The 27,741-nt window shown below is 41.4% G+C and overlaps 1 protein-coding gene across 3 annotated transcripts in view; it reads left to right on the top strand.

Annotated features, from left to right (window-relative positions):
* LOC134617042 (dipeptidyl aminopeptidase-like protein 6) overlaps positions 1 to 27,741 on the top strand; it is a 96,400-nt gene that overhangs the window by 9,958 nt on the left and 58,701 nt on the right. Inside the window, exons 1-2 of one of the 3 annotated variants that reach the window (XM_063462198.1) lie at positions 5,621 to 5,780; positions 5,900 to 6,587. The exons of 1 other annotated variant lie outside the window; for it this stretch is intronic. In XM_063462198.1, coding sequence (XP_063318268.1) covers positions 6,396 to 6,587 — 192 coding nt within the window. In that variant the 5' untranslated portion in view covers positions 5,621 to 5,780; positions 5,900 to 6,395. Of the gene's footprint in view, positions 1 to 5,620; positions 6,588 to 27,741 lie in introns of those variants that run through there. One more of the 3 variants, XM_063462197.1, reaches the window with a different exon arrangement.

The following is a 27,741-nucleotide window of genomic DNA, read 5'->3' as shown; positions in this document are numbered from 1 at the left end:
AGGCAGTGAGCGAGCCAGGGAGGGAGGGAGTAAGGGCGGCAGAGATAAGTAACGTTTGGAGGAGCCTGTACCACCACCACCTCCCCCCCCCCCCCCCTTTGGAGACGATGCCAGTGTCTGTGATTGATTCACCCGGCGAGTAGAGAGGGAGGCGTTCTTGCTGGGCTCCCGGACCCCCAGGTCATCCTTTCTCTTAGCTGTAGGGGAAGGGAGGGGAAGGGGAGGAGGTTGGTGGGGTGGGGGGGAGGAATTCTCAGACACCTCCAGCAGCCCCAACTTCACAGCACAAAGGTGTGAACACAGCGAGAGGGGAAGGCAAGTGGCACTTCTCACCATGTCTGTCCTCATAGCCACCCAGCTGAAGATAGACACCAGCACTCCTTCCAGAAGGGTAAGGGGCCCTTTTAGCATGCATGACACGCTGTGGGGGAATGTCTGTGTTTGTGGGTGAGCCTCCTGCTACTGACAGAACAGGCTGCTGGCTGTTTTTGATAACAACTGGACAGGCAGGAAGAGAGCGGCGGGTCCTCATCTCCCCTCTGCCAGGATCTTGATGGACAAATGCTTACCACTTTTAATTTTCTTTCAAGAGGCGACTTCTAATGAATGGCTGGCTGCATACGCTGTGGAGAATACCTTGCGCCTCATTGTTAGTCTTTGTGATGTTGCCACATAATGACTTCAGTTCAACTGCTCACTGTGAGGAAAAGTTAGGTATGAAAGTATGATTGCAGTGCCATGTTAGATGTTTTAAAACGACTGCTTTGCATTGCCTTTTCTTTGCTTAATCTTTGCTTATGTGAAAATCCTCCAGACTTGACTTTGAGGTCAACTCATTAGATTAAATGCTGACAGTTTACTGCTCTCATGTTTGCATGCAAATGGGCTACAAGGGAGATTGATGACGAGCAGAAGTTGCTGTGCGACTTTGGTGTTCTTGAGCAATTAAAATTATGTAAATTGTAGCTTTCTGGAAGTTAGAGAAAGGAACGCCCGTAGCTCCAAAACTCTCTCCTGCAGAGCAGCGTTTAGATTTGTGCAGCACTCCAGATCACAAATACGCTTACATTTTGTGCCACGTGGAATAATAAATGACCAGAAGGGTCATACCAATCAATAACTTGTGCAGGGCAGTTTGCATTAAGCCTTGCATGTCTCATACCATAAACTCCTTCAATTCATTTGTCATAATCCATTTTCAGCTCTGGTTTTGCTGTGCACACTATCTTTCTATCCGCACCCAAACACACATTTGACAGTAAATTTTTAGTGACATGCTCTAGTTTGGTTTCTCTGTTTCCTATCTCCCCCTTCGATTCCTTCCTCTTTCTTCTCCCCATCATCTGCCGCTGCCACAATCCACAGCTGTAGTCTGCTGCTCCCCCCTCAAACCACAGTCTATTCTACAGCATCAGCCAGCATTAAACTCCATTTCCTCAGTGACTTATCTGCTGCCATTTCAATTTGGGCTCAGTGCATAGCTTCCCTTCACTTGTAATACACTGGGAGATTCAGCTCTCCATAGAAGATAATATTCCCCTTCCAATGGGAAACATGCTCAACTAGTTTCACTCAGGGAATGGATTTCATGCAGGACTCAGCAAATAAGGGCTTAGAACAGGTTAGAAATGGCAATATTTACATTTATGTGAATTTACAGTAGGAAGGTCATCAAATGATTCACACATAAAGTGTTACCTATATGAGACTAAATATGTGTCAGTGATTTGTGGCAGCTTCCTTCTTTTGTGCAGTGGACCAGAAGTGTAATAAATGCAGTACTTGCAGCCAAGAGTAATTGAAGTGACCATTGTTACATGGCCCGAAATGAGCCAAGTGTTGTAATGTAGTCTTAGGGCGTAATTCAATGATAAGGACTGTGAGACTCTGCAGTCTCACAGACTGTGGCTTTCAGTGACACACAATTCAATTTTGATAAACACTGATGAAGAAAGATGTTTCTACCCTGTGAGCAATGGCTGATCGATCTATCCATCTATCGATCTATCGATCTATCTGTCTGTCTGTCTATCTATCTGTCTGTCTCAATAATTGTGGGAATCTAAGAGTATCTTGTGGTATCACAATACAGAAATGCTGCAAAACTTCACACTTTGCATGACAATAAGCTACAAAAATCATGATCCCTGTGTAAACAAATACCAAGATGTGCAGTGCATCGCAGCATCAGTGTGTGTATTATAATAATTGTTCCAATACGTCCGTTTGATTAATTAGCTCTCTGATTCCTTTCCCACCATTTTTTCATCTGTGAATTACAATGCAAGTGAGTGAACAGGCATCTACTTTTCCTTCATTCATTTGATAATCTTTGCCTCTGGAAGTCACGTGACTGGGGTAATCCATGCTGTGGAGGAAATGTGTTTTAATAAAAATATGCACGTCTGAGGCCAGAGTTTATACATATAATGTGAGTTAATGCTTTTATACGATATATTGCTGTGTGGATGTTCTGTCCTAACTGTTGACAATGCTGTTAAGTGCGTACCAAACTGTGGCTGACCTGCTGTTGTTGTTACAGTGATGCCACAAATCTGCCCCTTTCACCTCATGCAGCATCTGCGCCACACATCTATTCCCTCTGTTCTGTGCTCCCCCGAGGAGACGCGCCTTGCAGCCCTAAAACATTTGATCTGGAGGCATTTTAATGAGTTACGGCGTGTAATTCCTTCTTGAAGACTGCTTCTGATAATTGGACAAATTTGATGTACACAAGTGTATTTGTGATTATTTTTAATCGATGTGAGAGCGAGCTATTTACAGCTCGGTAATGGACTGTCTCGAGAAGAGCTTCAAGATAAAATGTATGTGCCCAGGCCACAGCGAAACGGGGCATGTAATCCGACACCGGCAGCAGGGTGATAAAGAAACTTGTTGTCATGGTTGTCCCAGCACAGCATTCAGAGAAATCATTAGTGTCCAGCTAATGCCGAATGGAGAATGGTGGAAAAATGTGATTATGATGGGCTGTAACTGAATCTGTTCTCTCTTACATGCATGTAGAGGGGTTCAGCAATTTCCTTGTTCAGCTGAGTGATGTTCAGAGGAAATTAGATATTACTGCACGCCCGCAAAACATCGATTGATTGATCGGTCTCCTCTTCCATCCAATTAATTTGTGTCATTTTGTTGTGCTGTGTGGAATGCTGATGGAAAGATGTTGGGCTGCAGTGGCATTTCACTTCATACAAATACATTAATATTTGCATTGTGAGTGATTATCTAAATTTATATAGGCACCACACTGTAGTATATACTGTATGGTATCCTGTTTATGGTAATAGAAATAACAGTATGCGTGAGAGTGTTGCTGTGCAGCTTAATACCCAGCTTACCTTTGTTGTACATATTTTTAAAGATGTCAGACTTTAAGAAAATAAGATCAAACACACTTAATTCTTAAAAATTTCAAAGGCAGGGGATCTAAAACAGAAAAGAGCAAACATTAAAAGGATTTTTGTGTGTGTGTGTGCAATTATAAAAAGATTTACTTTCCTTTTTCTCTCTCAGATTTCTTGGTTTCCCTCTACTCTTTCTTGCTAATAATGTTTAATGCTATTGTGGGATTTTTTTTTACCTCCAGGCTGCCTCAGAGTTTTCCGCCTCTCTGCAGAGAACATGATCACCAGTTTTTTTGGCGTTGTTTCATTTCATTTGAGGAGGAGAAAAATAATGACTTCCCTCTGGTCCTCATATAATAAAATAACATCTGTGCATTCAGTTAGTAAAATTTCTGGCAAAGTTGGTGTGTCAGTCCCTCACTGGAATTAAAAAATAAACTCACTGAGGGGAGTTTACTGCATAGCAGAGCTTCATAAAGCCATCACTCACAGCGTCATAAAGTGCACCAAAGTGCATCGTATCATTTGAAATAAAATGCATCTGTGACGTGTTTGAAATATAATTACAATGTTCCATATCACAAGCGAGGTAAGCTTTAGCTTGCACCGTCTCCAACAGTACCATTAGCTACCCACAGAGGTTTTACTGCAGCTATCATTGTCATTATACCTGGTTATTACATGCTTCTTCAAATTTTTACCACCTATAATGCAGAGCCTGACTGCAGTGGTGTTTGTGGGAGCAGGGAAAGGCGTAGCTCCAGTCATCTGCTGTGTCTGTGTGGAGGCGATAGGGGAGTCAAGCTGAGCCCGGGCTCCCCGGCGCTGTCCTGAGGGGAGCTTTAAAGCAGTCAGGCAGTTCACAATAGCTCCCCAACAAGGTGAGGGAGATTGGAAGACATCTATCAGAGAGGCTGGGATTGATGTCAAGTGACTCAGGCCTATTTCCCAAGGGGTGCGCAGACCCAGGAAAAGGCATTTATGAACTAGGGAAACAAATGACAAGGACCGAGGCAAGCCACTGTGGAAGGCGAGAGATTGCTGGAAGCCCAGAGATGTTCAGTCAAAAGCACAAGTTTCTGCTGAAACTCCAATTACGAGGTAGACAAAGCATCAAACAAAGTTCATCACTTTTTGAATCATACTTGGAGTCAAAAGAAAAAATGACTCAAACTCATGAGGAAGGGGAGAATGGGGAGTAATGTCCACTATCCTTATTTTGTTTTGTTTTGTAAATGGCCAAACATTTGAAATGAAAATTCTGTATTCCAGATAGATATACTGTTATTCAGGTTATATTCATAATTCAAGCCACGAATCAATGAGCCTTCAGCAGTTCTTTCAGGACTCGAGATAACTCACCATTTATAAAAGAAATTTAATTGAAACTCACTCTTTATTCAGAGTTCAAGATAGACCTTTTTCATTTCTACCACTCTAGTCAGTTCACCTTGATAACACTTTGCAAATGATTGCCAAATGAACTTGATTTCACTTAATGAGAGAGGCAAAACGGCGGTATTCAGCAGAGTGTGTGCAGAGCTTTTTGGAGCTGCGCTTTAGTGCTGCTTTGAAGTTGTACCCCTCTGAAGATGACCTATTTCCCAGAAATACAGCTCAGCGCCAGTTGGGTGATAGTTTGAGTGAGAGGCCATGGCGTGTTGGCCTGTGGCATTCTTGACAGGAATGGCAGAGATTTGAACACTTTGACCCAAGAGCCTTTCCCTCCCTCCATCGCATATAAGCCAATATTCTGCATTTACCAGAGCTGCATTGCTGTGGCCTCTGTGAGCATTTCAAGCATGAAATCACTTGCAGTGTTATGAGCTGAATAACACTTGTGGTTGTGAACTGAATGAAAATATTGGGCTGAAGTAGGGAAGGGGCATTTTTATGGTTTGTAGCACTGCATGTAGATGGGCTTTCAAGAAAGGTTTTCATCAGGGTCGAAGAAGCTGCAAAGGATACGTTTAACCATGTTTGTACACATTTTAAATATATATTCCTTTTATTTTATCCAGTTGTGTGACTCAAATATATGCTGTGCTTCAGAGTATTTTCTGTTTTCTATTTTTAAAGAAAGAACTTCCCTCTTTGTTGTGTCACATGTGGAATACACATCTTAAGAGGCGTTTGGTCAGCCTGTCCTAATCCAGAGCGCCACAGAGAGGCACTAGAGCTCCGTCCTGGGACCATACGCAGTCACATGAGAGGCAATTTTACAACCTCGCTCATGAAATCATAAATGAGAGAGGCTTCTTATTCTGCGCTTTCACATCGAAGTCTATACAAGCGAATCTGTGCATCGCTGGCGCATTTCTGCGCGCAAAGCAGCGCACAAAGAAGTGCAGTGACAGTAGTGCTACAGTAAAGCTGCTCTCACAGCGCTGGTCACTTCACATGCAGAGCGCGTCTGCGGTGAGTACCGTCGGGCTCTCTGCGTCCTTCACACTTTTCATATGTGAGGTCAGTCCGGTATACACATAGCCGAAAGAGTCGAATCCGTATCTGTTGCTCGTTTGTTTTTGTTTTTTTAGACGGGGGGAGGTAGACAATCACTCGGAGTCATCTGGGAGATCGAATATCTGATGGAAACTCAGCGCATCCGCCTGCCATCTCTCTGAAAGGAGGCATCAGGAAACTGAAGAGGGGAGACAACGTGTCGTGAATACAGAAGAGAGCAACTATTGACACCTACAGCCCACCAGTCTGCCGTGCGCCTGGGCAAAGCTAAAAGGACACGGCTGCGAATGATCCGGCTTTATATTGGTCTATCACTCCAACGCCGTGAGTCATCCACACTATCCACAGATGCTTATTTACTAGCCAAGTGTCTTCACCTCGTCTTTTTTTTTTTTTTGCTCCATCCCGGAGGTGAAAGCTGGCTGCCTGCCATCGGTTCTCTTCGAAGCGCAAATAAACCAAACAGACTGTCCAAGCCACACGATCAGACGAGACCTGCTTGTGACTCTGACATGCTGTAAGTTGTTTTTGTTGTTGTTTTTTTTTTTTTATCTGAACCGGACCAGTATTATGGCTTCGCTGTACCAGAGATTCACCGGAAAGATCAATACCACCAATTCCTTTCCGCACCCACCTGAGGCCAGCCACCTTCTTGGTGGACAGGTTGCAGACGAGGAAAACGCAGCGAAGACCCCTCAGCAACTCCTCGATGGGAGACCTCACGTCCAGTACCGCAAAAAATGCCTGCGGGAGGATGAGGACGTAAGAAATTAGTTTTTTTCTTTGTTGTTTGCATGCATAAAACCACAATTATGCACATTTTAGACAGTAATTCTTCAAACACACTCATTCAGACCCCAACAGGCCTCCCTGAAGCTCTCACACTGCTTTCACTTTTAAAAGATGTTGAAGAAACTTTCAAAAGCTTGGTTTATATTCTGTGGCAGCTGCAGTCTTTCATTATTATGTTGCTTCTGCTTGTGTTGCAGTGTTTTTTAAAAACATTCATCTGTTCCACTACTAATGGATGTCAGCAATGGTAGCGTTAAAGCTCGTCGTGCTTCAGGTGACTGTGATGATGATTTGACTTAAAAATCAACACTTTCTGCTCCATATGTTTCATATCTGTTTGCAGAGAGCCGCTGGTGGGTTGCATGGTGCTGACCGTGGTGCTGAAACTGCAAACAGCACCACAGCAGTGTTGTGGTTATAGAAAGTGACAAAACATAAGCGTCTGACTCATTTTTGAGAGGTTCATGAAGAGTGTGTTTGGCCCAACCATGACCCTAAACCCCCTCCCAACACACAAACACACACACAAGCCTTTAGCATAACAGTTCAAATTTCTCACTGTGGATTTTGATGGATAAGTTGAGGGCCAGCTCAACGAGGCAGCTGCCTGGAGCCTCAACAGCACAGGGGACGCAAAGGAGAGGAAGAAATATTTTGTCAAATTTGTCAAATCTTAAAAATATGCCACTAATGTGCCCCAAGCACTGTTAAAGACACCGGTCACAGTAAACAGCTGATCTAAAAGGAAGCTACGCATACAGATGTTCCCTGCAGCATTATAAATTGGAGCCACATGTGATAAATTGCAGTGTGGGTGCAGGCGACTCCTCAGATTGCCTGTAGAAGTCGGATTGTTAGTTTTACAAAAGAGAGGCTGTAGCAGGGAACTAGGATCTAAAAGTTGAACAAAATATTACTGTCAGGCTGCAGTGATCTAGACACACAGACGGGTGCACAGCCAGAACTGTCTTAACAGGTTATTAATGAGTTATTAATGACGAATATTTAATGTAACCCAGGGGAATCTGAAGGCGGTGCTTGCTGCTTACAGCTGTTTATTGGAGTCTCTCCTTAAAGTTCATCCAATAATCACAGCTTCATGGGGTTACTTACAGCTGCAGAATCATCAGGAGGGTTTCAGCAGAGAGAGTTATTAATAATCATTAAATATTCTCAATGCAGATAGAATTAAATAACAGTCTGTATTTTTTTTTTACACATTAGTCAGATGACCTGTCACACTCACACACTTTTTGCAGTTAAATCATTTGTTACACACCAGCTAATCCAAGGTTGAGTTCAAATGTTTCCTAAGGCACTGCAGTAGCAAGAACCGGTCCTGGATAGGTTGTACTATATGGGAAAAAATAATAAGAAGGCTCAGTTTATGAAACATTGTTGGAGTGGCTTTTCTGCTCAGTCCTGCTGGATTGTGTTTGGCTTTGTTCTGTGCTTTTTAGATTTAATGACAGGTACATCATCACAGTGCTTTTTATTAGTTCACTGTTTGTCTGCTTGTAGCCATGACGTGAAATTGCTTCTCATACAAAAACCAAAATGCTTTACTTCAGCCTTTCTCTATCAGATTAGAAGATGGCTATTTGGACTTTGTGCCTGTTAGAGACAACAGCGCCCAGTGCCTCCAAACTGTAGTGGTTTATGCAATCACCTAACAAGCAAAAGATCCCTGGTTCATTTACGGTGAAAACACAAAGTGCCGGTTTTGTGTCATTCTGTTTCCATTTCTGAAAACAAACACAACATGAAGTGCAGAGCTCTCAGACAATTTTGTCCCCTAAACATTTCTGACATTTGTGTTACTGGTTTCTCTTTTTTTCAGCCTAAGAAGACCCATATCCATCCAGCTATGTAGCATCAGTCATGCATCCACCAAATAGCGAAAACTCACAGAAGGCTTCAGATTGGCTGGAATCTCACATTCTGTCTGCACAAAGACAGAGTTGTTAGGAAATGTGTTGCTTGTTTTCTGCAGGAAACAGAGGTATAGTCCTCTGGCTGTGTCCTATACACCTCTGGACAAAAAGAAATAACCTACCATTGCTTCCTTTAAGCTTATTACCTCATTTTTATAGATAATTCTTTACTGGCGACTTGACAGTCACGATTTTCTTAACAAACAGACATCATTTTACCCGTTAAGTCAGAAGTTGTTATTGTACTGCAAGATTTCCAATTTATTACATTTGCACTATTAACCTTGAGTTCACCTTTAGTCCCAATGTCCCCCTGAGTCGTGCTGGAGCATGAAATTGCCTTTTGCCTCAAGAGATGGGGAGACCATTTCAAGAAGTATAATTTCCAATCCCTCCCTCCTTGGTAAAAGTTTGCCCGCGCTGTTGTTGTTCTCCTTTATTTTGCAGACGGAAGAAGCAAACAACTGAATTGGACATTCGTGAATTTAATTTCATTCATCCAAATATTTACCAGCAAACACTCGTGCGTCTGAGGGTTTACTTTGAGTTAATGAAAAGCGGAAAGAATTACATTTTTTGTAAACAACAGTTTCATTTGTTTGCTGCTGTGTTCTTCTGAGCTCTTGGGTTCGCGAAATGCAGGCACTGCATCTTTGTTTGTCGGAGAGCTGTGTGTGTGTGTGTGTGTGTGTGTGTGTGTGTGAGATGAGATTAATTCTCACTTTGCACTGTGTGTCAGTGTTTCATGGTAGAGTTTACATCACCTAGGGAGATATCAGCAGTAGTTCGTTCTCCTCCTCATTACCCTTTACTGTAAATAGAGGCCTGTGAACATCCCTAATTAACTGTTGGATATAAAGGTGAAACAGGCTAGCATTTTGCCTTAAGGCTGGAGCCTGGAGACACATTCATGACTCGGCCTGTATTGACATTTTCTTTATAGGTTACATAACAGAAAAAAACCCCACATCCCTTTTTGCTTGTGTCTCGCCCTGTGATCTGGAATAATGACACGTGACTCACAGTCAACATATCGAGTAATAAAAACATTATTCATGCTGTTTTTCTTTGACAAATAAAGAGGAGGTGGTTGAATTACCCTTTTTTATAGAGACCTTAAGACAAGTGACAAAACCTTATAAGAACAAATATGAAAAAAAAAAATCATTGTGAATTAAAGTAGCCCAGATTTATAAAGAACCACATGATAAAAATATTGCTCTTTTTAACATTTCCTTCTCATTTCCTTTAAAAAAGACATCACATCTAAATTCTTGTGATCAATGATTTACTAGAGGCCATGCTTATGGTTCATTTTCAGCTGTAATAAGCATCATTTGATGTAATGAGTAAGCCTTAAAAATGTATAACTACAAACGAAGGACAAAGTCAACCTCCATTTATACCAGGGCTTAACTTCTCATGATCCTTTTATGGAGCTCTAATCTAGATTTTATGATTTGGTGATGAAGGCTGTCAGTTTTCTAAATAATTTGAACATTTTACTGAATAAAAGCCACAAAGTCCTACTGATTCCCATCGTTTCTATCCCCAAAATAGCTAAAAACAGACCCCCTGCTGCTAATTACAATGACAGCTGTATTCATGTCTGACTATAAGCACTAGTCATTAGTGAAAAGCTCATTTCCCACAGGGCCACCTTAATCTCAGAATAGCACGCTGCTCTATAATGCATTAATATTTCAATCTCGGTCTGGGCTTCCGCTTTTAAAATCAACCGAAGTTTGCTGAAAATGTGGTTTCATTTTACTTTTAATTAGCTCTTTTTACACATATATAATATGCCCTTATGACAAAGAGATGGTGTGATGGCGTCCCTGAGGGCCAAAGAAGCATTTTTGAAATGGCAAAGTGGGCAGGCTGTATCTCTGGGGACAAGCACAAAGAGCTTTGAGCTCTCTGATTTCCCTTTAGTAATTACAGGAGTTTGTTTGTAGTGAACCCATTGTATTTCAGGACACTGCCAGCTCTTCAGCATTGAAAGCATCATTACACTACATATCCTCTTTTAATTAATTTAATTAAGTTTCCTTTCGGAACGTTTTATCTGAGGAAAAATTCCCTGCGCACTAAATTTTCAGATTCTGTTTTGAATCAGAAGGAAATTGATGTTCAAAAGGAATGAATCATAAATCACCTTTGCTGTGTGACTTAAAATTGAATTCATGTTGGATAGACTGCCCAGGGCTTATACATACACGAACACGCACGCAAACTCGCAGCCTGTCCTCATGCGTCCCCTTAACTGTGCCTTCTGCTTAGACATACTTCAGATCTGAGTAAGACAGTTTGGCCCGGTTCCCAAGTCTTCGTTTAGCTCTGTGCTTCCTTTGAGGTCCAGAGCTCAGATAAATCAGCCAGACGGAGCTCAAGAAGAGCAGCCAGATAAAAGAAAGAGAGCAATGAGATGTGTTAGGCTGTCCTCATTATCTTTGAGGAAAGGCTAACTGTGTGCTTCAGATGACGACTGCTTACTGAAGGATGCTACCGGATTTGTTACTTGGCATGCTAATCCAAAATGATCACGAATCCTGGGGCAAACTCCCTTTTCATCAGTGCAGAAAGCCAGATGTGAATGTTAAGGATGGAAAACGGGGAAAAAAATCTACTTCCCATTACTTCCACAACAAATATTTATGTTTTTTATGAGGAGCTATGCCAGGAAATTCTCTTGTCTGGATGCCACCACATTAGGCTTCAAAGGAAACAATCAAGACGCAAGCACACGCTCTAATTTTTAATAATTATGTGATTATTCCTGTAATCATAATTATGCTGTATGAGGGGAAAATGTGAAGGAAGCCACTTTAATGTGCAAATCATTGCATGAGACACATAAGTGTGGGAAAACATGAACTGTTGCCCTGTGTGCGTTCATAGAGGATTGTAGGTTGCTTAGTTTTGTCTTTATAAGCTTGTAGAGCTTTTAATGAAGCAGCTGGAGTTCAATATTTTGTGAGCCGGTGATGCAGAATTAGAACTTAATTGAAATTAAAGCTACTGTGAAAACATTAAGACTATTTTTCAGTTTCTTTCCCACCTGGGTGGACAGAAGATGGCGTTATAGTTGTGTATTGATCAAGCGATATTACAGTCGCATTTCACCTGTGACAGTTTCACTCTAATACTACAAAGATAAACACAGTAACTTGATGTAACCTGGTTTGTTTTATTAGCTTATGTGAAAAATATTTTGTCTTTACATTATTTTTCAGAAATATATTTGTCATCATATTGAACTCTTTTAGCTGTTTTTGGTCAACATTGTTTCGTGAGGAATGTTTCTGGCACTTTAGCCACTATCTATGTACTAAGTACAGTTGGAATCAGGCATGTGGTGTACAGCTAAGTCTGATCCTATCCTAAAATAACAATAAAATACTAAATACTAAATATTAAATAAAAACAAAAACACAGACGAGTAAAAAATGACTTAAAATCCCTAAACCTGTGGCCCCCAAAACACCCTGTGTCCCAAGGGATGCTGAAAATACTGTCAAAAAGGTGAAGAAATTTGTGCTGAGATGCAATTAAATAAATGAGAAAAAGAGGTTCTGCAAAAGATAACAATAAGGTTGTACAGTCACCAGCTACTTTATTAGGTACACCTGTTCACCTGCTCCTTATCCAATCAGCTAATCACGTGGCACTAACTCGATGCATGTAGAAAAGCAGACACCGAGCATCAGAATGGTGGAAGAATGGTGATTTAAGTGCTTTTGAACAGATCGTGGTTGCTGGTGCCAGACTGGCTGGTCAGAAATTGCTGATTTTCACGCTCAAGAATGGTCTGAACTACACTGGGTGCCACTTCTGTCAGCTAAGAACAGGAAACTGAAACTAAAATTCACACAGGTTCACCTAAATTGGCAAAAGTGCTTCCTGGACTGATGAGTCAACTTTTGCTGTGACAATCAGATGGTGGGGTCAGAATTTGTCATAAACAACAAGAAAGCACAGATCAATCCTGCCTTATATCAACAGCTTAGGCTGGTGGGGGTGGGATGATGGTGTGTGGGGGATATTGTCACGGCATGCTTTGAGCCTCATAATACCAAACATGGGTCAAAATCTCTGAGGAATCTTCTAGAATTAAGGTAGTTCTAAAGTCAAAAGGTGATCCAACCCAGTATTAGCAAGGCGTACCTAATGAAGTGGCTTGTACTATTGAATTATAGTAATTAATAGTTAAGTGTAAAATCAGGTAAAACAACATGCAAGTAAATATCACATGTGGAAATAAACAAGCCAGTGCAGGGTTTCTGTACGTTTAAACCAGTGTGCAGTGCAGAGCACAGAAGGCAGACATGCTGTCACCCAGCGCAGCTCCTCCCCTCAGGACAACAAAGCAGCCGCGGCAGGACCTCATGCTCGATGTTGCCATGGTTGCAAAGGTGGAGAGGGTGAGGCTGTAAGCTCTGGGAACACACACGCTGCTGCTCGCTGGTGGCTCTGACTGCCATCTGGAGATGACGCAGCTCTCACATCGCACCCTGAATATCCTCCGCTCATACCATGCAGCATACTGTGTCCATCATAAGCGCCACCATGTTAATTTTCCTTTTTGTTAAAAAATATGAATTCCCCTTTGACGCTCAGTGAATACAAGCCTCCACTCTGGTTTCTGCACCAGGTCGCCATTGACAGACATATTCGACATCAGCCTTTTTGTTGTTGCTGTTGTTGTTTGCTTTTTTAGCTCCTCTGTTCCCAGAGGGCATCTCAACGGGTCATCCATTCCTCTCCCCGGCACCTCAACGCTCTGTTGACACCCCATCGATCATCCCTTCGCGCCCTGCCCTCCCCCAGCACCACCTCTACAGACCTGTCAGCGGCACATCAGCTGACTGCTGCCTCGCTGTTTGACTGTCCCTCTTCCTCCTGATGATTTACTATATTATTACAAAAGCTGACAGCGAGTATTAGTCAGTGTTTAAACAGAGAGAGAGGCCTTATTACGCCGTGATGATGCTGAGCTTCAGTCTCTCGTGGTAGATTTTCTGCTCTGAAGATCACGTGAAGTAAACACATCATCAGCTGTCATTAGGCCTCCACGTGGGTATTTTGTTATCAGTGGTGTTCGAACACCGTTTTGTCGCTTTCTTTAATTACAGTCTGCTTAGTTGAAATTTTCTGAAGCCGATTAAATATCAACGCAGATGCAGAAAAAAGAAAATCACTCCATCTGTCTACCTTCATTTGCGATCGTCAGCTTAATAATGGCGGTCACATCCACTTCCTTCACGTCACAGGAGATTATCTCACTCTTCAGATGCAACTTCACTCTGGATCTTAAAGATTCCTGCAGCTTTTAAGAATTACACGAGAAAGCAGCTAAATATAACCGTCTCTTAACCCGTCTTGCGCCCCATTTTCTTTTCTTTTCTCCTGTGCTTTATATTTATAACTGGAGGCAGCATTCTCACTAATTTGTTTTGAGGATGAGCTTTATTAGGTGTGCAGCTGATAATCACCAGAGTAACTCCTCAGTTTTCTTCCTCCTGCTTTGCTTTACTCTATTTTTCACAGTTTATTGAAAAAATAAAGGTCATGTGCAGTAGGCAGTGTCATTTCACTGACATTTTAGATGCTGGAGACCATTTTTATGGGTTTTTCCTTGCACTGTGTCTGTTTTGCCACTAGAGACTGTTGTGTTCCAATCAATGCACCACCTCTATGCTATGGTGAAGGCATCAACAGACAGTGCAGTGGATAAGTGAGGCTTTGGTTGTAGTTAACACAAACTCAAAGATTTAATAGCCAGTGTAGTGAGTAGTAGATCATTTATGTACCACCAAAGGCAATTTTTATTTTACCTTGCACTGCTTCTATAAATGTTATCAAAAAGCTGGCATACCTGATGGTGTCTCATCTGAGAAGAGGGTGAAAATGTCACCTCTCGTAAGGTTTGAAAAGGTTGTACGGTCATCACTTCACATTAAGGAATTGCTAAGACACAGATTAAGACTTTTTCTGCCAGTTATCAGTTGATTCACTTGATTGCGACATTTAATTCAAGGCTGTGAAAGATCAAATTGCCATATCCTCTCTGGAGTTAAATCAGAGGCTGACAGGTGCTTCTGTGTGGGTATTTTTTGCAGTAGCAACATGCTCCATTCATGTATTTTTGAAAACAGCCCTCCTTTATTTAACTGAAACTCATCTGTGCCTCTGCAGCAGCGCTTCATGCTTAAAATTGTTTGATTCAGACAAAAAAAGAACAAATCAGAGGTATAAATCTAACAGCAATGCGCACATAAATATGAACTATGTGGAGGAGATTTCTCCTACAGCACTTCAGTCAGTTCGAATCAAAGCGACGAAGCCCCGCTGCCATTTCTCCCGAGTCCTCTCGCAGTCGTTTTCTGGGCTGAGACCAGGCAGCAGTAATCTGTTGTGTCACATGGGCAGATTCTCTTATCGACCCTGCCATGATACAGCAGCGACACACTCCTGAGAGACATGCACACAAGCAAGCACACACACAGGGGTACAAGCACTTAATTTAACTGTCATACAGACACAAGCAAGCACACACATGCGCAGGGCATTTGAGAATAAAAGCAAAGTTTACAAGGTCACATCACAGCGTGATAAATCCTAGAGATATCCAGCAGCAGACACGAGTTGGACCTCATGCATCTGTAGTAGCTGTGTCACTGTGGAGAAATAGAAATAGCGACGCTAATATGATTCCTGTTGATGTTTAGGTCTGTCTGCCGATGCTGCGACTTTATTAGCTGTCTCCATGATCACTTTGTGGCTTTGTAGCATCGCTGCTGCCTGACAGCCTGTGTGAGAAACAGAAGATTGGTGTAAAGATGGCAGGCACCAAAGTTTCATTCAGTCAAACAACTTTATGCTTGAAGTAATACATTTTACTACAGCAGCGAAAGAGAGTCAGAGTGTCGCATCTAGCTCAAATGTGATCACACAGAAACTGAGGATTGGTGACTAGGCAGCACCTTCCCCCTCCAGGTGTATGCTGGGGTGATGGAGTGGGTTAAAACAGCAGGTTGGCAGACATGGAGGGAGGCAGTCACACTGATGTCACAGGGAAAAATGGGAAATTCTCCAGTTTCACCCATGCAAACTCATGGTCCATTTTGTATTATTTACATCTCCCATAATTTTCATGAAAGTAGAAACTAGTCTAAGTTTTAATGGGTTAAAAAAGGCTGCCAAGTTGAGAGTGTATGTTCAGGATATGAGGCTAGGATGTTAGGGTGTATGACGCACTGCAGCTACAATTACCTGCTGAATGAGCTCACAGGCTTCGTTACATTTATTACAGCGTCATGAAATATGTATTAGTATTTCAAACTGAAGCCAAGTTATAGCAATTAGCAACATCATAGCAAAAGTATCGGTCATCAAAAGATACACGAAGAGAACAAATCATTAGATGAGCCTTTCTCATGTCTTTGTTTGTTTGTTGTTTATGTCACGAGTGACAAAAACCCACAGAGTGGCACCGTAGCTCGGTTAGCAAGGTGCATCCATTATCACTGTGGCTAGCAACAAAGAAACAGGATCAAAACAAAATGTACTTAGTGGGGAAACCAAGCAATTGCCTCTTTAGAGAGACTTACAGTACAGCAGAACACTGGATGAGATGAAACAGCCCCCAAACCTGCCAATCACCAAGACCACAACACTCCGAATAATGCACAACTTACACAGTTTGTATGGGTGAAGTTATTAAGTAAGAACAAAGAAATAAAATTACAGTTGTCATAAAGACAGACGTCTATAAAATGTTTCTGCACCGTAATGGAATGCCTGCTCAAATATAGTATGTGGAGTGTCAGCATACAAAAAGAAAAATGATTTGCTAACAAAAACAGCTGCACAAAGCTGACAGGAGAATCCACAAATCCACAGGGGGAGGAAAAAATTCAACTAAACTCAAAGAAATAACAGAGACGAATGGAAGCAAACAAGAGGAAAGCAGGACACAGGCAAGCAAAGCAGGTTGGCAAACAAGAGAGGATAAACAGACAAAGAGAAAGGAGAAGAGAGCAGCATGAACAATTAAGTGTTTGGATAGTGGCACAGTTTTTCTCATTTTGCCTCAGTGCGCCACCACAGTGCATTTTCACATTGTTGTGGTACGAGTTAATCCTGGTTTCATCTGTCCAAAGAATTGTTGCAGATGTTTTTTAGATGTTTGTTGGCAAAGTTGAGTGTAACTAGTAGTTTGCACTTTGCTGTAAACCCTCTGAGTTTGCTTTCATGAAGATATCTCTTGATTGCAGACTTTGACAATGACACTCCTTACTCCTCGAGAGTGCTCATGACTTGTTGTTACATAGTTGCTTTTCTAAATCAAAGAAAGATTCTGGGATCATCCATTTTCCAACCAATACATGGCACATATTACTTGCATCAACATCTCTTTGGACCTCATATTGAGAGGTTTAGCCAAAACTGTAGCTGCCAAATGCAATTTCAACAGTTTTATTTCCTTAATTTGTGATAAAATAATGAGGGAACAGGCTTCACCTGACCATGAAACCGCTTATCAGTCAATTGTGCATTTAATCACGAGCCACTGGAAATGTATGAAGATATGTATAAAGATGTAATTCCAGTTTGTTAAAGCTCTTCCCTCACACGTTGACCGTTTGATTTAGAATCCACTCTGGTGGTGCACAGATGCAAAATTACAAAAATGTCATTGTCCTTAAATCCTTATGGACCCAGCTGTATCCACGCAGTGGTGACAGGTGCTTCGACACAGGCGGAAACAAGACAGGGGTGAACCTAATGAGGTCGGGACAGACAATCACACAGGAGGGAAAAGAGCAGGAAGCAAAACTAGAGCAAGACTCGTGAGAAAACTAACCTTCAAAGCAAAGCAGAGAGTAACAAAAGATTTATGACTAGCACCAAGACACGAAGACAGCATGATGACAGAGACAGGGGAAAACCAACAGGACCACAAGACATACGTCATTTTGTTTTGGATTGTTTCCATCTATTGGATGAAATGCAGTTTTCTATAAATTGTTCTTTATTTCTTCAAACTGAAAGCTCTTGTGCAGGGGTGGCAATCTCATTTCACACTTTGGACCACATTTAGCTCACTTTGGTATTAAATGAGCTAGATCAGTTTAATTTAACTAAACATTTAAGTCTTTGGGCTTAAATTGTAAGAAATAAATGTGCAAAATTAGGGAAAGTTCTGTCGGATAACCACACAGACTTTCCTCTAATTTTAAAACTGAAAATCTTTGTTAATTATCCCAAAATTTCCTTTTTATGTTTTCCTATCATGGTCACATTGTAAAAAACAAACAAACAAACAATTAAACAAACAAACTTTTCTGCCATTTAATTGTTTATCTATTACTTGCCTTGGTGTAGTATAAATTGCTGTGGGGGAGGTTTTCATCAATAAGAAAAGCTGTAAAACTATAAACTGTAAAGTCCATGCCGTCCTTCACTTGTTCCAAAGCTGTGCGGTGGACCCAATTAGAGTCTTTGCCAGGCCTATTTTGGCCCCCGGGCCTTATGTTTGATGCCCCTGCTCTTGTGTTTGTACAATGATGTTTGGTAAAGAGACAGATAAAACTGATAAATGGTAAAAATTTCAAAGCACTTAAAAAATGTCTTTTTTCTGTGTGTTTAAAATATTAATTTATGTAAACTATTTCTGCAAACCAGCTTGGCTCATTAATTTTTTTGTGATGGTTAATTACTCACTAAATGCTGCTACACCCCTCCGGTGCCCCGTGTGGGTAACAGACCCCTTTTCACCTCAAACACTTTGACTGTCACCGCTTGAAAAGCAGATGTGTAACTAATAGCATCAGCAAGCGCTAATGTGCATTCAGACATGCCAGTTATTGAATCAGCACCCACAATGCCCAGACCCTGGCATGGAAACATTTAAATAAAAAAACCCCCTGTTATTATGAATCTGGTTAGTCACACCTGTTTAACAAGTCCAACTGTCTGCTGTGATAAAAGTCTCTTGGCTCAGTCACAAAATGATGCCGCAGCTAAGCGGGCTCTCTCCTGCCTCCGGGCTCTGGTTTAGTCTTCTGATGAATAACACATGAGGGTTTCCATGTCGCATCCTCGCCAGACCTTTGTGTGCATTCTGTTCTTGAGCCGAGCAACAGGGGAGAAAAGTTTTGTCCCTCCTGCCATGAAGGTGGGTTTTATACCTTGTTACTTTGGCTAGAAAATCTCAGCGTGGAAGCTACAGGTCAGTTTCCGCACAGAGTTGTTTGCTGCATCTTCTGAAGCCGTAGCTTGTTGTGCGAGTGTGTCTACCTGCTAACTTACCCCTTGCCTACAGGCATATGTAGGTCATTGTCACCGTCGGGAGCTTTTTCTCTGTCAGCTACATTCTGTATGGCGGAGCTTTGGCCGCACATCAGCATCTCCGGTCAATATTTCCCTCCTGTTCCTCAAAGCCAGGAGTCTGAATGAGGCCTGGTGCTCCAGGGATAAGGGAGAAGATTGTGTTTTTTTCCCTGAGCTGGGAGTTGGGCTCTGACTTATGTGATGATGTTCAGTGTGGAGCTCATGTGGAGCTGAACAGAGATGGGGGAGATAATGATTGTTTGGTATAGCGGAGGTGGAAAGAACGGGGAGCGCTATTGAGTGATTCGCTATTTTGGAGCTGGCAGCCTGTCAAATCGTACCTCACCAAAGACGGGAAAGCCGAACCGGGATGATTGATGTTCCTCCCCTCACCAGATTGCCTGTTGCATCGTGGGATTACAGAGTTTTTATTGCTGAACATGTTCAGGAAGACACCATGATGCGCTGACATGTTAAGACAAACATACCACATGATCAGCTTCACTGAAGAGACTCGGTCTGTCTTTACTGTATCTTTCAGCTGCTTATGTATTATGCTGACACTGGTCAGAAAGTTAATAGCTCCCATCTTTGGTACTTGTAGAGTAACCATCAAACAGTTTCTAGTTTTTAGAGACAGCAACAATGTTAAATGTGTTTATTCTTCACCATGTAAGAATTTAGCGCTCTGTGTAGTTAGAAGTTTTGCAACAAAGCGCTACAGTTCTACTGAAAAGTTGCCAGCTTCATTTCAAGTACATGTACAGCTTGTGTTGTTTGGTTTGGAACAACGCTGTCCTGTCACGTTTCAGAGACTGGTTGGTGATATCCTGGCAACTACTGGTTGCTGTGGAAAAATGATCCTTCCTCAACTGGCTGGTGAGTGGTTTCTAACCAGTGGAGATTTCTTGTTTGTCTTACGTTAAATTGATCATTCACTAGCTGGACCCACGTCCTCATTTTAGGTCTGACAGCATTTGAGTAGATAAAGGTGAATGCTTGGACATGAACAGCTTGCAGAACTGGGGGAACCTACATAGATGACAACCGGAAGGAGCGTGTTTGGAGGCATGGTCCCGCTCCTGAAATTCCATAATCTCCAATTACATCAATTTAATGAAGTCCTTAGCAGATTGCTATAGTTTGTATGGAAGTTGCTGACTTGTCTACAAAGACTTGTCAACTACTCCTTAAGCAGCAATGAAACTGTGAGGTGTGCAACTCACACCAGAAATGGCGCATGTTTGCCTTCAAGGTAAAAGTTGCGTCTCTTGAAATGTGTTTGTTCCTGCAGTGTAGGCACAACTTTAAAGATGTACCTTCTCTGTTTCTGGTTTGTGCTGAACTTTTACAAGTTTAACTGCCGCTCAGTGGCTTGTTAGCAGGTATTTGCAGACAAATTAGCGTCTTATAGCAACCAAAACAACCACAATAGTTTTATGGTGCAGAACCCTCTTTTGTGACAGATTTCACCTACAGTAGCAACAGCCAGCAACCACTCGCCAGCCAGACTGGAGGTTGGTAGGGAGTTGCAGACTGGTCTTCATGTCTGAGTGATTAAGGCTTAATGGAAGTCGCTAAGTGATGTTTTCAATTTGAAACATGGCAAACATTGCCGAATGTTTTTTCTTGTTCTCTTTTCAAAAACTCAACTGGAAAACTTTAGATTTAAAAGTAAAAGTGATATATATTTTTGTTAAATCCAGCTCACATATCTTATTTTTACAGTTAAAAAAAGAATCCATATTTAAAGCTAATCTTGTCTTTTAAAACCTCTTTTGATTTCCGTATGATTTCCATAGAAATTTGTAGTTCTTGAGTATTTCTTTCTTTATAGAAACACTTTCTGCCTGATTTGTTGTTTAATCTTTCTTAAACAGGAGACAGTCCACAAGTGTAACATTAGATGGAGAGCACAAATAGCGTGAATACCTTGTGACACCTTACACATATTAGCTTCACTGAGACATTATTAGTTCATGTAAGCTCCCAAAACTGCAAGAAATTGGAGTCTGCACCAGCCTGCAGCTGTATGAGCTGCACTTTTATCAATTGAGAAAGGCTGTATTTCGGGTAAAGTGCTCCTGGGAGAAAAGCGGAGGGGAGACAGGATAAACAACCCTGGGTAAAAAGCACCATAATGTGGCTCAGCTCCGCATGTGGTGTGTAATGCTGATCTGTGCTGAACAGCAAAATGTAGCTAATGGCCCAGGTAAGTGGTTCAGTGCTGATTGTTGTGAAGGGGCAGAGCTCTCTGGCTTCATCCCTCACTCTTTTGAAGAGGTTGTGTTCCAGGGTTCAGCGCGGCCATCAGCAGCTCCCCGTTCTTGCAGATCTCCACTCAGTAATCTGACAGGACCTCCTGTGGTGTTTCTGCAGAGGTGTCAGGTTCTCGTTGGCTTCCTGGGGTTTCCTTGATGACGTGATCTATACTTGAGAAAGCAGGGCAGTGTTTCAGGTAGAAAAAGTCTGTGCCAAAACACACCCACTCCCCCCCCCCCCCCCCATCCCCCCACCCAAACACACACACACACACACACAGGCATCAAACGACTGTGTGCACACGCACTTTAACTTAATGCGTGGATTGTGAAAGTCCAGAGATGCTGACTATGGGTTTATTCCCAATGAGAAGTGAGGTGTGTCTTTTTGATGATGAGGTTATCATTCCCTGCCTCTCCTTAAATCCACATCAGTCCTTGCTTTCTCTCGCCGGCACTTCATATTCCGCCTCTCCGCCACGATGAAAACACGCAAGTTGTCGCGGGTGGAGAGACTGTGGAGGGTGAGTGCTAAATTTGTTTAACGTCTTGTTTCTTATTTATAATTATGCTCTTAATCAGTCAGTTATGGAACACTCGATGGGCATGTTCAAAGAAAATTACAAAGTGTTGAGGAACTGTTTGAAGACGTGTCAGTGCTTTTTAAAAATGTATTTATTTTGCTTTAAACCATTCTGATGATATAATGAGCACTTGAGATGATAGCCCACGTTGTGGCTATTGAGATCGGATGAGTTTGGAGAAAAATCACAGGCATCACATCTGATAATGTCTCATATTGTAAATTTAAGCACTGAAGGGCTGAAGGGCAACTTTTTGTGATAAGTACAGATTAATCTGCGCCACATTGCAGTTTATTTAAAGTTATACTAAGTATACTTTGTTTTAGTTACTTCAATGTCAGTGTTACTGCTGTTTATGGCATTTTTATTACTCTATCGGATCAACATATTTTTTTCCCGTGATGCCATACTTTACATGAAGTGAGCTGAAGTACCAGACACACAGGGTCCAGCAAAGAAATCTCTTAAGGCACTCTGTGCATAGGCATTAATTGTGGTTAAGCAAAAGATGCACTGTAATGCACAGAGTGCTTCCTCAGTCCCATCATGCAGTATCAGCTTTTTTGCTAAGAAGCATTTTTGCTATACCTCCACCTCGATGGTGTCCTTTAGTAGCAATCAACTGTGGGCACAGTGAGATAATCTGAAAAGGAAAAAGCTGAACATTTCGCTGTGTCCTCGCTCTGGATTAAGCATCCGCTCAACTTTACAACATCCTTCCTTTAATAGAAAAGAAAAACTGTCCCTTTAATACATTTTTAAAGAGTCCAGTTTTTATCACATGCTTACTGACCTCAACAGACACATGAAGCAGTTCAGCATTCATTAATGACACCGTCACACAGGTGTGGGCTCAACAGTGCAATATGTTTCACTTTCAAGCCATGGCACAGGAAGCAGGAGGTAACAACAGAGACACAGTCTGGCTGTCATCTCTTTATTTTGCCGGGCATCCTTGGGTGTTGTCCTTGTCACTACCTTGTTGCCTTATATGTGCATTTGCTTTGACAGGATTTCGAGCTTGGCACAAATGGTTTTGGTCCCTGGAGAGGCTGAGCTCGACAGAGAGCTGACAGTGTGCAGGCTGTCACAATATTGTCACGTTTTCTCTGTTTTATAGATGCTACTGCTACTATCACATAAACTCCTGCAAACACTACCCATGAGTTTTTGCCCTCATCACTGCGCTTGTCATTCAGTGTCCCAGATTGAAGTATCACAGCGGCTGAATCTTATTACTCTGCGAGTCCCCCGACCTTTCTTCTAGGGACACAGTGAAGATAACCTTGGTCGTTTAGCGTTAAATTCACGACTCGTATAGGATGCATTGTAGGGAGATTTGTGATTGATATAACTTTAGATGTAGAGCTGCAAGCTGGCTGGATTTAAGCTGACATTGAGAGAGACGGGTTACGCCCTTTCACACTACACTGATGCATGGCGGCACATAGAAGACGAGACTCAGGCGTACATCTGCATCTAAAGGACAAAGGTCACTCTTTCAAAGATGAGATTGTTCAAACTTTGGACTGAGCAGACAGATGGTTTGAAAGTGGAGTAAAAGAGGGCAACTGTTCCACCGTGAACGACCGTCATTGAACAGAGGTAGCACCAGCTCTCAGCCACCTGCAATGCAGTCTTGAAATCCCTTCGCATACGGTTCAACCCTTCTCACAACTTGCGTCAGGTGACCTCAATAGGTCACACGATAGGGTGGGGCAAAGTATTAGATTAATAGTAAATCACACGTCATAATGTAATGATGTGCATGATCAACGGTGGATCAGCGACCACCTCCAAAGAGGACTACCCCCATAGGGGTTAAATACCTGGATCTCTCTGGAACCGCAGAGGTGTCTTGGATGAAAAGTGAAAAGACCATTCACAAACTCAAAGAAGTCCAGTCACCTTCTTTTTTCAAGCTCTTAAGACCATTCACACTCACATCTGAACCTCAGATACACAAACTGCAGTACTTTTGGTTTAAGGCAGAATACATGCAGTAGTAATACTGTCATCGCATTGTCTGTACTTAGAATCTGGTGCTTTTTTACTGCAAATTTCTGCATACTAACATCGAAAGGTAAGCCAGTCAGCGTGTGCATGTTTCTGCACATTTCAGAATAAAATGCCTCCATTGCTACTTGTGTGGATAGTTTTGTTTGTTCAGAAGTGTTCCTCTTTGCCACAATGATGGAAGTGGAAGTGAATGGAATAAACGTTATTGCCAAAGATGTGGAGGCAAAAATTTGCAAATGAATTGGCTACTGTTCAGTTGGTTAAGCTTTCTGCTTATTCATAGTGGTCATCTTCTTTGCTTTCAGTCTCTGTGAAAGCATGTGGGTGTATGTATTTGTATGTAAAATATCCAATTTGGCTCTGAAGACTAATGAAGAAAGAAGGAGCAAATAATTAAAAACTAAACTAGATTGTAATTTTCTTTTTTTTCCTTCTTTTTAGTAATCAGAAGCTTCCGGAGATGTGGAGCAGTCTGATAATAAAAACTTTGAATGGATAAAGATTAAGCACTACTCATGCACATACTCCTAATTTGCTTTTGATCACTCCCCCCTGAATCTCTAGGATTCCTTTCTCAAGACAAACAGAACAGCACTGATATATAATTCATCCCACGCTGCATGCGTGAGTCATTATCATTTCCTTTTGGCCCCAACAAAGAGGCTATTTTACACCTGCGGCTTTTGTTTATTCGATGATTTGTAACTCCCTTATCCAAACACATTGCTACTACTCCCTTTGTTACTGCCCTTGCTGCAGCGCTTTATCATCAGCAAATTTCTATAACAACTCGCCAAAATGCAACATTAACTTGGAACTTTTTTTTCGTCTCTTAATTTTACGACCCTCTTGTAAGTCATTGATGAGAACACATAAAGTTCACGAGGCTCGTAAGTCTGTTTTACGAAGACTGGATCAGCAGATGGGTTAATGCTTTGTAAATGCATGCTGACTCACCCCGCTCGTCTCTCTCTTTCTTTTATAGATGCCAGATGCCTCTGTGCTGCTCTTAATGAACAGCTCTGCTATTTCCTCATTGATGTTGTTTTCTTGCATTTTTGTTTTATTACTTGACTCATATCCACCTAACAGATCTCAACTTCTATATATGCATCTTTTTTTTCCTTTTTTCCCCCAATTAGAACAATCTTTAAAAGCCTCTGTGATAAAAGGGGAAACACTTGTGATCCTTTTTCACATATCGGGTTAAGACATTGATGACAATGCTCCAGTTAGATGTGTCCAAGATACCTAAAAACAAATGTAATAATGGCAAACTATGGTTATGAATTATGCATTATTATTACTGCATAACTTGCAGGCTCGGGCCTTAGAAATGGATGCGCACAAAGCAAAAATCAAAACTCTTTTTGCTTCAATCAGAATTTGGTGCTTCATTTGAATGCGTGACCTTCAGTCTACAGACTTTAACACTGGAAGGGTGTATTCACATTTTAACTGCAGAGTTTAATAGAGAAACACAGGATTTTAAGAGTATTTGGATATTCTTGGAGTTTGGAGGAAGTGTGTTTTTGAGATATTTCCTATGGTAATAATAAGAAATATGTTTTGCAGCCCAGCTTCTCCCTTCATGTGTTGTCTGGCATTAACGTCATCAAATCTGTTGTATTTGATGCCGGCTTCATTTTTTATGAGGGGGAGAGGGGTGGGGGTGGGGGGGAGGTTCTTCCTGCTACCCACATGCTGATATATACTGTAGGCTATAAATAACTGGAAAAAAAATCTTTTTTATTATAGCTGTCTTAATTGCATTGCTGACAAATAAAACTGTGTACAGTAAAATCTTGATCAAAATAATTATAAATGTATGATATAGAACCTCTTGGTTAAACTTTCACCGTACTTCTTCTCGTTTTCTGTATTTTTTATTGCTCTATGGCACCACATAAAGCTTTTGTGCACAGAGAGTCTAAGATATTGCCTTCTTCCTTTACAGACAGCATTGTCCAGGAAATATAAAAGTCTATAATGTAGCACCATCTTGTGTCTTTGTGTTTTTGTGGTGCAAGGTCCAGCACTTGCAGCAAGGACTCAGCAGTCTTGAGGCTAGATTATAAATTTAGTGTAACGTAACACTGAGAAAAATGTAGGAAAAAGCATCGCTGGGTGTCTTATAAATGGACCACTGAGATCTAGTGTGAGAACTCAATTAGCATTGCATCGTGCACCTCCATTATTGGCAACCTTAGTGCTGTAAAACTGTTTCCCTCAATTTTCTCCAGGGTTGCAATTTTCTCCTGGAAGAGTCCAGTTTTAGTCGTCAAGGCAGTTACTTTTTTGTCAGAAAGTGATGTGTAAAGATCTTATTTTTTTCCTGTTTGGATTTTAGAGGCATTTTCTGAGAAGCTTGCTCCATACTGCCCGGCGGTGTGTTGCAGAGACACGATAATCTTTTTCCTCAGGAGAAATTCATGGGTTTAAAGTTTTGATGTGCAGCTAGCAGAGCGCTGTCAGCTGTTTAGGTTCACAAAAGCAAAATACTTTGGTTTGCAGTGTATGAAAAATATATTAAAATATATATATATACTTTATTAGGAAGGCATCTAAACAGAGTACAACAGTGTATAATAAAGCCAGGCTCTGATTCCTTTTTATGACATTGCACTGTGAAAAGTTTAGGAATGAAATGTTCTATATATCATTTAACATTTCGATGTTAAATGAACAAACCCTTATATAACCTTCAGAGCAGAGACTGGAATAAAACTGGATGGTTCAGCTTGAACTAAAGAGATGTTTCTTGTTATGGCCCTGGGTCTGTGACCCTGTTTGTTTTGACCTTTGATTCTGGTTTATGTAATATTCTGAGGGTAAGATATATGTCTGTGTCCCCTTCTGTCATTCTCACGATCTCCCTTATCCTCTGGCTGTGTGTTCCGGCCATTCAGTGTTTCATAGTTTTGTAATATCTGAGTTTCTTCCTAGTTTTAGTTTTGCATTTTGAATCCAGCACCAAAACTGTGTTTTTGAGTTTAGTTCTGCCTGCGAGTCCTGCATTCCTGCCTGCCTCACACAGTGTTATGACATTTCTGGCTTGGGGTATGAAAAAACAAATGCTATATGCATTGCAAATTTCAGTTTCCTGGCAACTGTTTACATTAAGACAATTATTTTCTTGTATAACAAGTTTTCTGAAATTTTAACATCATATATGCAAATGATACAACCACTCATTAAACACTCACCTGTTTGAATTCATGTCAAAAAGACACTTCTTAAGAGAAACATGGTCCGGAAGCTTCTCAAAATTGACCCGAGTATTGTCTCACCTGAAACTGTCTTGGAGGCGCTCTTTGCATAATCTAAAACTTGACGTTTTCAGCGTTCAACAGGAATCAGCAAGGTGGTGGGAGGATGCGCTGACCTCGTTAATGTTTTATTGGATTTGGTGTAAATGCCAGAAGCCAATAAGGGGGAAAAAACAAGAGGTCAGCTTGCAAAAGCAAACACAAGTAATAGGTAATAAACTAATACTATTTATAATATAGTCATTTCAAATTTAACTTGCTGCAGAGGACTGCACATTATGAAAACTTTGAAAGTTTCCAGCTTTAAAAAATGCTAAACACGTAATATATTTGTTTAAAAAAACCACCACAGGCTCAGTGTCAGGGAGTAATGTGAACCAAATGATGCTGTTGTCATAAGTTAACAAGTGAGTTTATTGGAGGGGTAGCCTTCTCAGAAAAACACTCAAGTATTGATGAGGGTCAAAGAATTAGGTCCAGAGGCTAAGGAATCATTCAAAGTTAATGTAATTTTTTTTTCTCCCTGTGTGTTTTAGTGTCTCCAACCAATTCAAGACAAGACAATAGTAGATTAATTGTTTCCCTCAGAAAGCCCTCTCTTGGTAAAAGACCAATAATGAATCTGATTAAAGACTTGAAGACTTGTTAATTACCACTCTGTAATGTCCAGACAGTGAAAAACTGTCTGTGCCTGCAGTCTGAAAACTTCTGTGCCTTTC

This window comes from Pelmatolapia mariae, linkage group LG18 (assembly GCF_036321145.2).
Source record: "Pelmatolapia mariae isolate MD_Pm_ZW linkage group LG18, Pm_UMD_F_2, whole genome shotgun sequence".
In the NCBI taxonomy this organism is placed as follows: domain Eukaryota; kingdom Metazoa; phylum Chordata; class Actinopteri; order Cichliformes; family Cichlidae; genus Pelmatolapia; species Pelmatolapia mariae.
This window is presented reverse-complemented; position numbering and strand designations above follow the sequence as displayed.